Below are 18,488 nucleotides of genomic sequence, written 5' to 3' on the forward strand. Positions count from 1 at the left end.
AATCAATACCCCGTCGGGTTTTGGTATAATCCTCATTTCTAACCGATGATAACTTTATTTAATTTATTCATATAAGTATATAAAAAATAGCTTGAAAAGGTAACCTGAAGTTAAACTTAATAATAAAGGAATTTCGTATTTGTTGTTTAATATTATTGTTAGGCGGAAGAGCAAATGGACCACGTGGTCAATAATTTTCAGCTATTCCTTACTTCACCAATGCGCCCCTACCAAGATGTTTTGTTCCTTGCACCTATTGCTATATTAGCTCACTCACACGAAAGACAACAATACTAAGTATTTTTGCTTGGCAGCATCATCAAGTCGTACCGCCAAGAAAATGTTAAATTAATATTGAAAAAATCCAATATAATCTAATCACCCTAGTCCAAGTGTACCTGCACGCAGACGTACAGTAGTAAAGCAGACGATATTCTATCGTCAAACACTGACACAAAAAAATGTTAGTTATCAATAAATATAACTGATTTACATTGCTTTGTTGAACAGTCACATTTTATTATCCATATACCGTTCTATCAACTATTTACTAACCACATAAAGCTACGACAGTACAGTCGTCATCATCATGCGTCAGTATCGCGCTAAACTCGTCAGTCGCTTACGGTCAGATGATCTCCGACTTGCGAGACTGCCGCGCGCTTTCGTTCCCGACTTCCCAACATTCGTGCTTATAATCCAGTGCCTTATTGACGTTTTACATAAAAGGAAAACATTTTGTGATTCTACTGAAATAGTGTATGTGCAACGATTTGGTTTAGAAGCTGAGGTAAATATTAATATCCTATCTTAATCACAATATCTCGGGAGCATTAATTGTTACGCCGATTAAGAAAATGTGTCCGTTAAGTAGACCTTGATTTTGTTTTAGAATATGTAATGTGGGTTACGTCCTTACCTTGAGACTTGTGAGTCGTGAGTTATTTCGGTTTTCTGTAAATACGCAGCGTTGATACCTTTTATCGTTTTGGAAACATTTTTGTTGCGAATAAAATCAATCAATTAATCGATTAACATTACTTTTAGTTGTGTGTTGCTATATCTTCGGAAATAATGAAATATAAACAAACTTTATTCATTGCTGTTAAACAAACACAAACACAGTTTGTGTTTAAACAACATATTACGATATACTTTTCCTTTATCGGATAGAAAAGTTATTAATTTCGAGGGAATTTTGTTGATTACTAATTCATGTAATTTATTGAATATATTAATACTTATAACTAAGATTCTTTCTAGGTTTTAATGTTAAGTGAACAACTGTTTCTCTAAATAAAACAAACGTCATCTGATCTTTTAAAATACGAATGATTTTATTTCATATTCAAAGTTCTCGACGGTGAAACAAATATCTAAAAATAAATATAATGTCAGCCTTCATTTGAGCATAATAATTGTAATAAATTGCATTCATATATTGCGTACTTTATTTTACGTGAATATGCCGTATATAAGTGAAACAAAGTACCGTTCGCAAAATATTACTTACATTTGCAGTCGCATAAAAAATCAGCTACGATCTACCATAATAGATATCTGGTAAAGTAAAAAAAAAAAGCATTCCAAAAATGTAATATCTAAGGATAATTCTTTACTCAAAAATAGTTTAATTGTTTAAATTGTAATTAAGTGTTTAAATTGTAGTAATAGTACCTATATATACTAACTACTCTCTTACGTTTTTACCATTACACTTTTTGGCCGTGTGGTTAAAGATAATACATAGAAAAAAATAGATTGACGTAAACAAAACAAATTCATCCATCAGAAACTTCTTGTACAACTACATAAGGTAATAATAAACATCACTATTTGTTATCAAATTGAAAATAATAATACAAATTGAAAAAATCAATATTCAACTAGAAAGTACGACCAAGACTATGATATATCTTTTATCGAACGGTTATTAAGATGATACGGATGCGCGTCCAACATCCGTGCAATATGTCGAAAATATTTGATTGTGGGACGTAGTAGCATCGATGTGGGAGATCGACTACCCACGCTTAACCGTAAACTGTTAACAAATTACTTACAAGCTACGTATATTACGTTAAATTATCAATTAGATACTTACCTTATTATCGAAAACCACCGTATATGTCTAATGGAGTACCTCAATGTAATACAACTCCTCCTACTTACCTACTTGACTAAGTTATATTTTAAATTCTCTTTGAATGCGATTAGAGCAAAATTTCAAGGTCAAGTTTTCTGTCGTGTATAGAGTTCAACGAACTTTACATTTCTCTTTATTAATAAATGTAATTTTACATTACCTTAAATTAAAAGCATAATTTACATTATAAACCACTAGACATATCCACATACCGACATACGTTGTACATAGGTAACATTTCTGAAACCGCAAAGTTGCTCTATTTTGTGCAATCGTGCCGAGGGTTGGCTTACAACGGTATTATATGCACTTTGGATTCCTCGTAGATACGTGAGAACACGTCTTCCCATGTCTCCTTAAACGGTGTGTCCAGATAAGGCTGTGCAAACATCAGTAACACCTGACTGCTTATCCACGATTTCCCAAGCTTTCTAATTCTCTACCTTTGTAAGCCTATCACGACGCCTTTTGTGTGAAGTAGTTAATTATACACCCTCATAAGTCATAACTTATCGAAACTAACATTCTAAGAATATTTTCATACATTTTTCTTATTCATTAAAAACAATTGAATACATTTAAACAAAATAAACATTTAATTTCGTACATATTATCATAATTCCAAGTATCGTCGTATACTTTATATGGAATTATGATATGTTATTATTATTTAATATATGTATATACTATTTAACCTCTGGAATGAAAACGGTAACAATTTAACCCAGTTACAAAATGTTACTCTTTTTATCGCAGTTTGTTTCCTAATTGGCGTATTCGTTAGATGAATTAGAGTATCTCAGAAACGAATGAAAGACTCATTGTAGCGATAAGAGAAAAACTATGAAAGTTCTAATTAGCGGTCATTAACCTCCCAATAATATCTGTTAATTATTATTAGTATTGAGAATTAATGATGAAAGAAGTTTTATGAGTTTTAATTAAACTTTAACAAATCAAATCAAACTTTTTGGATAATTTTAAATATTTAACCTTGTTTTAACAGCACAAAAACTTGTACTGAACTTGTAGCTGATTTTTTGCCTACAAGTCACAGACATATATTCTGAATCGATTAAATAACAAAGCGGCGTAAGTTACAACTAAAACATTTTACCAAAGCTTAAATATAAAATTACGCATCGAATTTAAAAACACGATTCCTTTTTTAGCACTTATTATTATTATTTATACCTTTACATGAATATCTATCTCTATGTCTAAATATTTATCACCATTTTTCCTATCGATAGTGTAGCCTCTTCCTTCTCTATATACAGAGACATTATAAGAAATATTATTCATTGTAAGTATGTGGAATAAAATAATAATATAGGTAACTTAATCATAACAATTCCAAATATATATCACTTGCCTTTAGTTTTAGTTTATATGTTTAAGGCATGAACCGGGTTCTTTGTGCCCTTCAGATTTATTTCAAGTTACTTTAAATTTTCTTCATATTATGACTCATTTCTTTTGCATATTAGATTACACATCATAACAATATTACTGTTCGAGATGATGTCACTTTTCATTACTTAACAGTTCTGCTAAAGTTACAATAAATGGTTAATCAATACGTTTTTAATACTAATACTATTAGGTACTTATAACAAAAGAACAAGGTTAGCGACATGTTAAAAAATAACCTTACGATAGTTAAAAGATTATTATAAATCTTTTTATAATTTTTATAATAATATTATAAATAATTATAGTATTCTTAAGAATAATAATTTTTAATACTTTTAAAAGACGTTATTTCGTTACATTGTTAGGTAGACGCGTAACGGGAAAAGTTTACTACCACAATTGAAAAATTGATATTAATCGAAACAGACCTCCTCAATTAATGGCGATTATAACTACCGGTCGGAAAGAGGGCTTTAGGCGTAATCGAACGTAACTAGTCGTCGACCTTGTTCTCTACTCAATGTTAAGTCTCCGAGGTCCACGACCATACATGGTTTTTGCAAACATAAATAAGACATAACGTAACACGAAACGCAGAACGCTCAATGTCATCACGTTATCTGTGTAAAGGTGACGTGTCAGGAAGCATATTCATAAAATAAAATGTAATCAGGTACTAAGAATTTTATAATTTGTGCAATGATTTATCAACCACGATTTAGTTATATTTATGAGAAATGATTTCAATTATTTTATTTAATGTCAAAATGTTGTCTAAGTAAAAGCAATAAAATTGACATTTTAAGTATAAATGTCCCAATGCTGTGTGAGGGCCTCTCTACTTAAGTTTTGAAACTAATTCCACGACTCTGCCACCTTTCTCCGAAGTTGAGCACGAGATGAAAAATAAACAGCTTATAATATAAAATATTTCGACGTTTTTAATTTACATAAAATAAAATATATTGTGAAAAAAATTGTCATCGTTTAAATAAATACAAATTTACAAGAATTTAACTCAAAAAGTCAAATAAATTATACTGTGAGAAATAAATAAAATTCTTGTATTTGCCGAATTTTATGCAAAATACCTTACCAATGCACTCGTGAATTTTGAGAACGCAATGCTTACATTACACATAATAGTCGAGATATTAATGAATGAATGTCACGCCTTTGGCGTTACACACACGAACCCAGGAGCATTTAGCCGAGCAGAACGATGACGTCACTCGCGGTTGCGCCGGCCTTCTCGTGGTTGTATCACTAAAATAAAATAAGCGGCATGCGATGACGGCAGCTTATGTCACTTTTACTGGGAACTTATGCAGGGCCATTTTATTTATGATATAACTGGTTTTATCCCTCTGTCAGCATTAAACAATTAAATAAAAAATACAATCATTCTTTTAAAAGACATACCTACACAGAGACATAATCTTTAATATTTTGATTATGAAAGCAGGACACTAAAATTATTTTTTGGTTAACTTTTGTAATCTGTAATTATTAAAAAGATAACATAAATAGACATTATAAATAAATTAAACGAAAACAATATAAAATTGTTAGGTATATTTGTTTATTGATTGTTTGAAAGATAAACAGTAATTTCTATTCAAGAATATTATTTTATTTTAAACACATACGCCGATCTGCACTCTACTTAACACATACATATATTTCACACACAATTACATTATTTGTAGAGAAACTGTAAATAACGAAACAAGGTCAATGCTAATGAATAATGTTTACTTCTCTTCACGTAACCTTTGCTAACAATTATTATTATGTACAACAGCAAAATGGCGTAATTGAAAGCGTTTTTTTTTTCATCTGCTATGATAGAATCTACTCTATCTATTAGGGAAATAAAAAATAAAAAACTACCTACATTATTCAGATATAGTTTATCAAGCAATTTTCAAAAATTTTACATGAATTTATTAAATGTAAAGTTATCGTCAGTTCGACGACCAGAAAACTCTTTCCCACAAGCTATGTCAAGCAAATAAATTTAAAATCGACATATCTCCTGCCTAAAAGTCAACAAGCAACTAGTTCCTCCACGCTTTTTATCATCTGTAGTGTTACTACAATATATAACTTATTTTATGAATATTTTTCTAACACTAGTTGTGTTCCGCACTTTCACTCGCGATTTTGGAATATAAATGCGAGTTTCATTCATACACGTGATAAGTATATTAAATGTAAACGATCGTTCTTTGATCGAACTTTAGTTACAGCTACGCAGGAAGAATTCGTATACACATGATATACTAAATAGTTTTATTTTTCTTTCGAAAAAGTTATAGCGGAGCGAATGTTTAAAGAATTGTTGATAATATACGTTTTCATATAAAGGTTAAAACAAGTAGGGTTAATCGTTGAAGTCTTGATATTGTGGATCAATTTCTGACACTTAAACCACAAACAAAGTTCTTATATTCTTATAAGTTACTTGATACTTGTGAGATACGTACAATTAAAGCATGCGATTACAGGATTGAATCTCTGGGAACAGCCACTTAAGATCGTAATAAACGTCTTAAGTTTGATTAAACTGGGTTACATAGTTTTGAATTTAAACTAGTCTCTTTATATAACAAAGTTTTGCATATAAGTATAGTTGGTTGATATTCGTTTTTTTATAAAATGTCTTGATAATAGATGTATAATACTCATTGCTCATCGATTAAAATAAGACGGCATATATTTTACAATGTTCACAATTTAAATATAGATTAGTTTATATATGTATATTTATATTATTGAAGACGATTTGCTTTTATATAAATAGTACATTTATTTACTTTGGATCTGAAGATGTTATTTGTACAACATTCAGCCTTACAAAGTAAGGCATATCCGATTTTATTTATACATTACTCGAAACTTCTATTAATCTATATGTCATTGGAAAATAGCAATAACTATCAATGAACTCGGAAATCAAAAGCGTGAAAGTAAACTTTTTAGTCTACATTCATAATGGCAATGGCACGAACATACTCTGACCTTCATCAGTGAGCCAAGATTAGGCGTTCGTAGTCAACTTTATTCTGCCAAGATCGCTAAAGTTTTTGTTTTGTTACTGAGTACAAATGTATCTCATTGTAAATAACTAACAATGTTCAGATGAACCATAACGTTGTTGTATAATATATTTTGTCTCGATCTCTAATATATGCTTACATTTGCCTCATAATCAGATGGTAATAAAATTAGCATACCTGCCCACTATATTTACTATGTAATTTATTATTTATAGTCATAGTCATAGAAATTCCAAAAATGAATAAAAAATACCGAAGCTACTAAAACCTAATTTATAAATATACGCGGCGCGTGTGCCAACTGCCGATGCCGGCCCTTTACCGTGAACGGGACGACTGAGAGTCGAGGTCGGTACGCGCGCGAATATAACTATGGCGTCCGCTTTTGCGGCTTTTATCTGATTTTGTTAATTTAAGCTACCTATTTTATATTTTTCATCTCCTTATAAGATTAGGTAAGTTCTAAGAGACAACCGATAAAAAATTATCACTCTTTTTTTCACAAATATTGCTTGTTTTACGTGTACGTTTTGAACTAAATATACTTTTGAGTATATAAGCCATTGAGAAATCAAATTATATATTTAATTTAAATGTCTAATAATATGATATTTATATAACAAGTAGAATTATTCAATCATTAATTAATTCAGTGTGTTCGGAAATACGTGTTATGTATTAAGACTAGCTTATTAGAAAGTTCGGCAAGCGTTTATCTAAAAGTTGATAGAGTAGAGTTTAATGTTCCATTTATTTGCGCAAACGCTGCCAAACGTTCAAGCTGTCATCGGAATAAAAACGTCGCTGTTTTGCTTTTAATATTTTATTAATATAAATGTACTCGTATATATAAAAAATAAAATAATAATATACTTATAATATTGTTCTGATTGAACTTCGGCCTAGTCAACGTCGCAAGTCTAGCGAACTCGAACTCTAGCACTAGACCAACAGGTGTACTCTCGATTCCCCCGCCGTCATATTCTGATACAATGACATCTAGTATAGAACTACCACTTTTACATGCTTCTCTTTGGGAATGTATCACAGCTAACTTCTTAACTTTAGGTTACAACTGAAAATTCCATAACGCAAAACCCTGATACCTTTATTTATTTATTTATCCCGAATTCCGGGATTTGAATTCGGAAATTGAAATAATATTGTAAAGTTGGAAAATTCGAGGTTCAAACAAGATCTTGAAACTTGACTTGATGGAGTTTTTCTCTACTTTGATAAACATCAACATTTCTATTTTTGGTAATATTCGACTTTGCAGTCCATGTAATTATTAAATTACATAAATAATAATTACACAAAAAACAATTGTATCAATTAACAAATTGATAAAATTTATTCTATTATAAATAAAACACGTAAAAAAAAATTTACACAAAATTATGAATATCGATCCTTCAAATATTTTAAAAAAATATAGTTCGGGTATTGCAATGCCAATTTATTCTATCAATTTAAAGGATAGTTTATCTCTCGTTAGTTAATAAACAGATTATATACTATGTAGCTACCATATGTGTTCATCGCCACAATTGTCGGAATGATTATGTTTTCATTGCTGATATTGCATTAGACATTGCTATTCCTAAACTAGTAACGTGAGTTCTTTAAATAATATCTGATTAACTAGAGACGACTTAAAAGTTTAACAAACATCATGTAGCTAATATAGCAATCAATTAAACACAATATACATTTGTTGCTCTGTAATAATAAATTAACTTTTAAATGTAGGTATGTAATATAAATGCTTATTGCAATGAAAGAAACTTGCTTTTATTTAATCCACCTTAGATGGAGGATATAATAATAAAAATGGTAGTGCGTCAACTACAGTTGCATTAATTGGAGTATACACGAAGCGTAGCAATAACACAGGGACTATTATGGTCATCAAGTGTTGCGCAATAATCCGACAAACAAAGGCTGAATGTACGTTGTAGTACTATACACATTATACATACCACGCCCGAAATGGAGCCACGCGCTGATTTATTAGCTGAGCGTTAACATACTTTATGGTTTGAACTGTCTTACAGATTTGTTTACAAAATCTGCTTGTATATTTTCATGCTCCGCGTTGACATGTGATCCAGTTTAACTAAATTTTAATACTGCTTGGAACAAATTAGTTAAACGGTATTAGACTCTGACGAACCATTACAATATCTATATAAACATCTTTATGATAGTTGTATAATTAACTTGTTACAACTTAATTATTTATTTATATGAGAAATAAAAAAAAAACTGGATTTTTTAATACTTACCTACTTCAAACACTATTTGGAATTCCTTTATAAATTGCCGCTATGTTACTAATGAGCTAAATTAAAATATGCATAATAATTTAAATAATTTTATTCCTGTATCATTTCCTATAGACATAAATACAATATTCGTTCAATGGTCCGTATCGAACTCTTTGTTATTGCGAAATGTATTCCAGACATCCAAAATTAGTTAATGGCTGGTAAAAGGTTAGGCGTGGCGTAAAGCAATACACTGTATATTGTATCTGTTGGTGGTTGATATTTACTGTAACATTAAGGCTAGGCTATCTGCAATCTAGGCCAGGCCAGGTCAATGTCAGGAAAGGCGAGGGTTATCGTGCCACTTGCGACGCCCCCATTGGAAAATCAGATATCCTTCCTGTTGCAAAAATAGTTTTATAACTACATATTATTAACATTTATAAGTCTCTAATATTTATGCATATTTTGTTTTTGTTTTTATAATAACGATGAGTATAACAACTTATTAAATTGAAGTAGGGTCAAAATAAATGTACAATTTATTAAACATGCGGCTCAGACGCGCGGAAAGATTATTATACCTACCAACGTATAATTAAGATTATAATAGTAATTAAAATGTTGCGACTCCGATACGAGTAAATACTCCTTTACCGGTATCGATTTTTTCAATTATATTTAATAAAATATCCAAAAATGGCAAGTGGTTATTAGAAATAAAATGAATATATATTTATATTTTCAAATGTAAAATTGATAATTTTATAATAAAATCTCAATAATTTGTTGATTAACATTTTAAAATTAAAACGGTTATTTACATATGCATATATAATGCATATCATTATTAAACCAATGAACATTTATAATACAAACTATGTATATAACGGTGGATAGACGATTATGACGTTCACATACAAGAAAAGATCAAGATGTTTTATTTTAGTAAACTTATTTTAAGAGAACACGTCACATAGTAAAGTTTATTTTTTAGATTGTTCTTCGAATATTTATAATCTATATATAATAATGATACAATGATAATATGGTTAACTTATCATTTTAGTCATTCGTAATAAACAATAAATTAAAAAGTTTTAAAAGAATAATTACGATGTATTGAAAATGAACATCATTGAAATGTTGAATACCACTAAAACAATTCTTTACATACATCATACATCATACGTATGTAACGAAACGTAGTTATATGCAACAAAAAATAATAATAAATTGATCCTATCTTGAATCACAGGAAACAGAAAATTTCGCAATAGTCATCTCAAATAATGCTATACGTTCCAGAATTAGATGCATCAACCATACCATTATAGAGTTCATTTTTGTTACAAAATATTATACGCTCTCGTTGCCCGACCTCTATTCAATACGGGTGCTGTGTATCGAAGCTATTAATAATGTTTATATTTCAACTAAAATTAAACAACGGATTTGATAATTATGTATTACCTATATAAAAGTGTGTTATTATGGATATGAAATCGTTCTATTGTTTCGATTATTTCATGAAGCAATTATTAAATGGTACTTTTTCATATGAGTTGAATTAAGCGTCGAGTTGGTCGTGTATAATTTAATCTTTGCCAAATTAATTATTACATATTCGCTTATTAGAATCACGATATTTCAGTCTGAAACTATAACTATCAATGCTCCAGTAAATTATACGGAAGTAAATATACGAAGCAATCTTCATTTTATACACACAGTGGACATTTTAAGATATTTTCTCGTTTTAGCAAATGAGTCGTTGACAGTAGACTTTTTTTTTTTAACTTTCCACGTGGATACTTTGTCGAGCGCCACCTCTAATGAGACTAACGCGTGTGTTTTTCAAAATAGATATTAACTTAGAACCAGCTAAATATACAGAAAATACTATACACTCCTCCCGGCTTCGCACAAGAGTTACATAAAACATTTATTTTAAAGGACAAACATACAAAGAGATATTATAGGTTATTTTGGGCTTTTTCTTTCAAGATTCTTCCCGGTCGTATATAGAATAGATCATCAAATAATCATAATGGAATCAATAGTTTAGTAGCATTGATAACATACATACAAACATTTATTTCTATATATATATATATATATATAATAACATCTACAACTAAGACAACGACTATAGGACTTAATTTTACTATAATACACAAACTGTACATATATGTTGTTTATGCAGACACAATATGTATATTTTATTATTTTTATGACAGTAAGCGATGTACAAACGTACTCGTATTCAACATTTTTTTTTTAAATTAGTGTCTAATGAGGCAACTTCAAAGGCAGTTTAATAGCGTTGTTAGAGTTAATACTTTAATAGGAAAATCATAAATTATTTACTTGGTAACAAAAGTAAAATTTAAATATTTGTGTAAATATATATATTTGTATATGCAAATATATTTAAAATAAAATAATATATTGTTATGTTTTGAATTAGATAGATGAACAAAATTGATATTCTCATATTTAATATAGAAACCATTGGTAACAGGATTTCTTTAAATATGTAAATTATATTTAAAGGTTATGTAATCGCAGTTCGCCTCTTCGTGGCTTTTGAACTCTGTGGAAGTCAATCTTAACGGATAAAATCAATTTCGAAATCCGGACTAGCGGCTCTGAATAGTCATGTACTTAATTTGTATATAGGTATAATTAAATATGTAGATTATAAAATTTATATCGTGCTCAACGGTGAAGTATTCAGGAAATATTGTAAAGATATTTGCATTAACATTCTATTTGTATGACAAAACGTAATATATTACAGCATGAAATTGTCGTCTATACTCCGTTAGTCCCTCTGTATGTCGTTTTGTTAGTTTATCGCGAGTAATCATAATGAAATTTGATATGGTGGTTGTCAATGGCTTGGATATTGATGTAGAAAAATATTCAAGGTGACGAATACGCGGTTTTTCTTATGTCATCTGGTGGTAAGTGGCCACCACCGCTTAGAGACAGTGGCAGTATAAAAAATATAAATTCATAAGTCGCCACTGCACCACCAACTATTTTTTATGTCATATCGGTAGTTGGAATGACAAATAGGCCCTGGTATGTGTTTACCATCTATAGATATAGGTTTTGGTACCTACTGTAAGAAATATTAACCATACATCATATCACCAATGGGTTACCCACTTTAGGAGCTAAGATTTTATGTCCTTTGTGATCTGGCAAAACATACACACTTAACACACTTAAACTGGCTCACTCACCATCCAAGTCGTATTGTTTTTGTCGGTAGAATAAGGGCTACCGTTGATGTAGAATTGGTTAGATATAACAAACACTGAAAACATCGCTATAATTATAAATCGTTTTCACATCCTTCTTTAATATGAAATAAATAAAAAACCACTTTGTTCGGATTTATCATAATGATCTTAAAATATAGTGTTCTCTATTCCAGAAACCATGAAACGGTGAAACACTTTCACGAAGCCGATGAAATACTGTCAGCTATTATAATTTACTGTAAGCGAAAACAAAGATCAAAATGAGAAGATTACAGAAGTGCTGTTGTTGTGCGTCGACGCGGACCGGGACGATTTTCACCGGCGTATTAGGAATTATTCTCTCCATCGCCACGATTATCACCGTGTGGGTTGCTAACAAGCATAATGTTTCCTACAGGACATTTATCTTCGCGGAGGACTTTGATAAAAAGTTGTCAGATATGGATAGTAAGTATCTAAAAAAGCTCAGTTTCAGTTAATGGAATCATTCTATTTTTGAAATATAAGAATTTTGGAACAAACACAAACACAAATCTTTTGCTCATTAGGTGAGAAGGTCTTTGTCCAGAAATGTAACATTTAATGTCTGTTACTTTTTTTTAAATACGATGCAAGGAATTAACAATCGCACGATTTTGTACAATTTGCTTAAGTACAAAAACTAGTCTTCTAAAATAAAGAATAATATTGAATTGTGTCATCAACGGAGACTATTGCACGAGCAACTGCACAAGTGGGAGCGTAGAACATAGATTTATTCTTATGGTCCGATGAACAGCATTCAGATTCGTCCGGGACAGATTATCATAATCATAGATATTGATTAGATAGAAATGGGCGCAGCTGTAGAGCCTTAGGCAGACCAAAAATTGGGAAATAAGGTTCAAAAATTCATTACTAATTAATTTGTTAAAACCGAAACATTTCTCTTATTTGAATGATTGCATATCTTTGTGACACCGTAAAAAACATAATTATTAATAAAATTGCGTTGTGGTAGAAAAAATATATTTTAGAAAGTTAGAAAACGGTAAAGTGCCCCGACATGGTTATTGCGGTTCGGGCACCATATTATATAATTTCTATTTATATTAATAACACATGTACATCAAATAACCTTATTTTCTTTTCAGTTCCCAGGATAATATTAACGGTCAACTTGTGTTTCACAATTTTAATATGCGCACTACTCATCGTGGCAGTTTTAAAGGTACATTTACCTTATATATTTTTTCTAAAAATTTAGACCCTCAGTAAGTCAACGGTGAGTCGGAATCACTCGGGCTATTGTTATCAGCTGATAACATAAGCTGTAAAACTTTATATGCAGTACCCTGCAAGAAATAATTATTAGCATCCTTAAAGAAGAATTTAATTATCTACATCCTATATTAGTAATTTAATGTTAACTTTGGTTTTAATGCTTATCAGAAGTCATTTACGGTAAGAATCTTTCAAATAATTATTCTTAAATACCATCTAAATGTTACTTTAAATTTGATACATACATAATTTACTTTTGTTTTTTTAAGTTAAAGTAGGTAATGTTATCGATACTATTTTACTTGCCATGTTTTTTATTTAATTTACAACATCCACGGGATCATAGTTGCCCGTGCCTTTTTTTACATATTACTTTTATACATTTTGGCGTTTTATATTTTATTACTTGTCATGTTGTATTCTTCCGTAATTGTAGGAGTACCTTGAAACAGTGTATTTAAAACTAATAATTTGTATTTTTATATGTACTTTTGTTAGCGTTTCTTATTATAAAATAAATAAATTAAACAAACATAATATTTAAATATAACTTAACCTGTTATTCAAATTTCCAGAGACGCTCTTGGTTGATGCTGCCGTGGGTGGTGCTTGGTATCGTGCTGGCGATTGGATTACTCATAAGCGTCCTCCATACTTCAATTACCTACTACCTCGATGAACAGGACCACGTCATTTTAGCCACTTGCATCCTAATTGGCGGACTGATATATTTGGGTAAGGTTTTTACAAGTTTTTACATATTTTTAAATATAGGTTTGAAGTTTTTTGTTCATTCGCTCTTCTTCTCTCCCTCTCCCACTAATTTTTTGAGATCAGTGCATTATGTTATAACACTGAATGAATAGATTAGATTATGCAAACTTTTACGAACAACATAAGCGACGCTCTGGGCAAACACACATAAGTCACTTAAAAGTTAAGGAGGGTCCACCCTATACTAAAGCTCAAGCTCTATTCTACTCTGCCAAAACCGCAAACCACATGATTGTACAATATATTTATAATCTATATAAATAGAAACTCTTTATTATGATTTTATTACAAACAGTAAATAAAAAAATTGTATGTATGTATTGCAAGAAAATCGACCAATACTATGACTTTTGATTTCTTATTTGACTAATTGCATTTGAACTTTTCTTATATAAAGTTCCTACCATTTACATTTATTTCGTTAATACAGCTCACAAAAACTAGTCAAACCGCTAAGCTAAGCCGATATCCGAAAATACCTACAAGGAAATACACTCAGAACTAAATTAATGGAGCGTGGGCTTGAAAGATAATAGGCATAAAATTAAACTTTGTTCGTCTCATTATGGTCAAATAACGAATACGTCTTTTAATTGCCTATCAGTTAATGAATCTAATTAAAAAAGGGCGTGATCTATATTTTAATGAAACTCTTTGTCCAATTACTAATAAATGAATTATAATTGTTTCAGGCATATACCTCTATCTATGGGCAGTTGTATTTAGCCATTATCTAGATGTTCGCGACGAAGAAGAACGGGGTCGATACCGAAAAGCTCCATACAAACGATGAAAAAACCACTGAAATAAATCATACATTATAAACTGTTATAAGCGCCTTTATATGTCGTCAGTGATATTTATCAACATCTCACGTGAAAAAAATAATATTAAGTTCATTTTAAATTAACAAAATTGGTAAAATTATATAGATTGAATGTTTGTTAAAAGTATCGTGCATATAAATTGACGACCATATTTTAATATATTACATTAATTGCTTTATAATAAGTAAGAAAGGCTTTATGTAATAAACAAATAAGAAACTGAAGATTATATCAATATTAATCGATTGTGTGAAGTACAAAAATATATAAATAATATCAACGAATATCAACTTTAATGAATTATTGTCTGAGAGTATTCTTGTAATTGCAAAGATTGAATATTTTCTTTATTTACCTTCAAAGACTGTATGACACAAAATATATGATTTATATACAGACACAATAAATAATATAATATACAATTTTAATGAATTTTAAAACATCTAAAAAAGAGATAAAAAACTGACTAAGTAATTACTCCATTATAAAACAATAATATTTATATAAACAATGAATATTTTTATTTTTGTAATATTAGTTTAAGTTACCATGTTTTATAAGTTATTAAATATTTAACTTATTTTATTAAAATGAAATAATGTATTTTTTTTTAATTAAACGTGTTTTACGTACCTAAGTGTTGTTGCTATTTATTTAAGAGATATTCAACCAGCCCATATAAACTTCAGCTTTAATTCCGCACCTACAAAAACAACTCTTTTTAAATATAAATTCCTTAATGCCGTCTATTTTCTTGAATGATAAGTTAGAGATTCGGAGATAACAACACTGAATGAGAAAATAATTATCATTGAAATACTTCAGTAAATCCCTGTGTTCTATATAGCATACAGATAATTTGTTATGTTGCGTTTATACAAACTAAACGAATATTGAAAGCACTTCAATCTCTTTTAAACTTTTTATTTAATAAAACATTAACTTCAATCTTTTTTTATATATTATCGACAAAGCCGTACACTTTTTTGACATTTTATCGCTTCTACTTAAACATTCGTTAATGTAGCATTTAAACTAGTTAATTAATATAATAAACAGAAATATCTTAAGTTTTCATTAAATAAAATATCTTAACATTGACAGAAAAACTTTCATTAAAAAATAAGTTATAAAAATATTTCATGTACAAAACCTGAAGATTCGTTATCTTTATTTACGTAAATAGCATTCTAAGACATTGAAGATCGATCGTGATCATTTATATATTTTATTCCATTACAGCTTATCATCTTGTTAAGTATTATATTTAAGAAGGGTGTATCGACGTGGAAGTAAAATGTTTCATTTTAAACTAATTTATTTTAATTTGATGACAGAATTATAAAATGTGATCTAATTTTTCATAAAAAATCTTAGAGTTGTTTATTTAGTTTTTAATTTTAGTCTACCTCTATTTCTGTTTGTGTTTTTTATTTGAATTATTAATTCGTAGAGAAATAATTGTTATTTTTTTTTCTAATGTTTCAATTGATTATTTATGCCGTATTTATCCGTCAACTATAAATAAAAACAATCTATTAAGTACTACAAATGAGGCATCTTTCTACTTTATTTCAGCAACCTTCATAAAATGGAAATTTCACTAGAAGGAAAAAGAGTACACGTTACCGATGCAGGACAAGGTTAAATTTTATTGTCAAATTTACCACGAATTACCACAAAATATTTCCTGAATTTAATTTGAAAATATATATTGTTGAAAAGAATCCAACGGAAAAATATCACATACAGGCAAACATTCATATAATTATTTGTGTTTTATGAAATTTCCTTTTATAAATTTACCTGATTATCTTTAGGGCATTTTTTTGTTTATTTTTATTGTTTTATAAGAATATGGCAAAAGAATTAATGAGAGCTAGAGCCAAACTTGTCGCAATCTCAAAAACAAGATGTTATGTATAGATTCAACAAAACGAATATCCATCAATTGGTACCGAGGTTATAAATATTGGTGACACGAGAAAAAGTCGATAATCTAGGAAACTTTGACTCATTAGTTTCTCGAATGTTCGCCAGATGTCTTTGATAGTATTTGAATAATTAATCAAATTGAACAGTCATTAAAACTTTCCAAATGCCATGTTACGAGTATAAGTATGTAAATGTACATAATTATAATATTTTTATTATAAATATTTATGCCACATGACTCTTTATTGTTTAATCTCTGTTATATTCTTCTCTGCCCTTAGGTTTTCTAGCAATAGCCGTTTATATTTATGCTATTATACATGATATAGTTCTTGATTTTTAGGCTCTTTAACATTAACGTTAAATCTGTCATTAATATAAGTCAGGATGCTGTTCGGAACCTTACAATATATAGTGGAACTAAAGCAGCACTAGATGCAGATTACTCGTGCTGTAGCTCTTGAAGTTGGACTACATGGAATAAGTGTAAATGCTGTGAACACAACAGCTATTCTGACAGCTTTAGGCAGGCAAAGCTGGGCTGATTAAAAAAAATCAAATGCGATGATGTCAACAAATCAGCTTATTAGGGTAAGAGGTAAGAGAAGAATGGATATATATTTATACGTAGAATATTAAACAAGTGAAATAACATCATACCATTTCAATTTCTCTTCATTTGTTAGAGATTCAGAGAAGTGACAGAACTAGCAGATGTGGTTCTGTACCTGTTAAGCGATAAAGCAAGCATGATTAGTGGTGTTGAATTGCCCGTCGATGGAGGATTCTTGGCGACAACATTATGTAACATAACTGTTATAAAGATCCGCTTAAATTTAAAAAATCAATTACTTTTAAGTTTAATAATAAACTTAATTTTTTTAAAACAGTCAGTTCAGTCGTCGTAGTTTCTAAATATTTTTTTTGTTAAATTTTGAATATTATATTAGCAGTATTTTCTCTTTAAAATTTTATGAGTTATTATTATATATATCTAAGAATTAGATACAGCTAAAGTATGAGTTGTATGAAGATGTATGAATTATCATATTGTTAACGATCGGAAAAGGTGAAAGAATCTATAAGACAAAGCATGGTAACGAATGATTTTATAAAAGTAGAAACGCATAAGTTTCGTATGTTTTTTAAATTAATAATATTTCATAGCAGACTTACTATACTTACTTAAACGTATCGCATGTATTAATAGGATATCATTCGAGTTCCATGATAATGTTTAATGAGTGTTTCTTTATTATTTTAAATATTTTGTACATAATATATATCATGAGTATATCATGAATATATCATGAGTATATCAGCTGTTTTATTTATTTTATTTTATACCATACCATATGTTTGCTCTAATAGTTAATAATAATCTAACTAATTTTTTTTATGCTAAGGCTTATATTATTACTAGGTACGCTTTTTTATACTATCAGAATACCGATGCTTTGACTTTTGACAAGTCATAGAGCAAACAAATATTAAGATATGATGATGATATGATGTTTCTT

General features: G+C 29.4%; 1 protein-coding gene across 1 annotated transcript; it reads left to right on the plus strand.

Annotated features, from left to right (window-relative positions):
• The first annotated feature begins 594 nt into the window (after positions 1 to 594).
• LOC125065860 lies at positions 595 to 15,456 on the plus strand. The gene is made up of 5 exons (XM_047673708.1): positions 595 to 790; positions 12,343 to 12,616; positions 13,303 to 13,379; positions 14,008 to 14,167; positions 14,899 to 15,456. The coding sequence occupies exons 2-5, from the start codon at positions 12,430 to 12,432 to the stop codon at positions 14,997 to 14,999; spliced, it is 525 nt and encodes a 174-aa protein (XP_047529664.1). The 5' UTR covers positions 595 to 790; positions 12,343 to 12,429; the 3' UTR covers positions 15,000 to 15,456.
• The last annotated feature ends 3,032 nt before the right edge of the window (positions 15,457 to 18,488 follow it).

The sequence above is a fragment of the Vanessa atalanta genome, chromosome 8 (assembly GCF_905147765.1).
Source record: "Vanessa atalanta chromosome 8, ilVanAtal1.2, whole genome shotgun sequence".
Lineage (NCBI taxonomy): Eukaryota > Metazoa > Arthropoda > Insecta > Lepidoptera > Nymphalidae > Vanessa > Vanessa atalanta.

What these genes read in the sequence shown, in the direction of transcription:
- LOC125065860 (XM_047673708.1), top strand. Translation starts at nt 12,430, where the DNA reads ATGAGAAGATTACAGAAGTGCTGTTGTTGTGCGTCGACGCGGACCGGG. An exon ending in AAAGTTGTCAGATATGGATA is followed by an intron (nt 12,617 to 13,302) that starts GTAAGTATCTAA and finishes TTTTCTTTTCAG; the next exon opens with TTCCCAGGATAATATTAACG. An exon ending in TCATCGTGGCAGTTTTAAAG is followed by an intron (nt 13,380 to 14,007) that starts GTACATTTACCT and finishes TCAAATTTCCAG; the next exon opens with AGACGCTCTTGGTTGATGCT.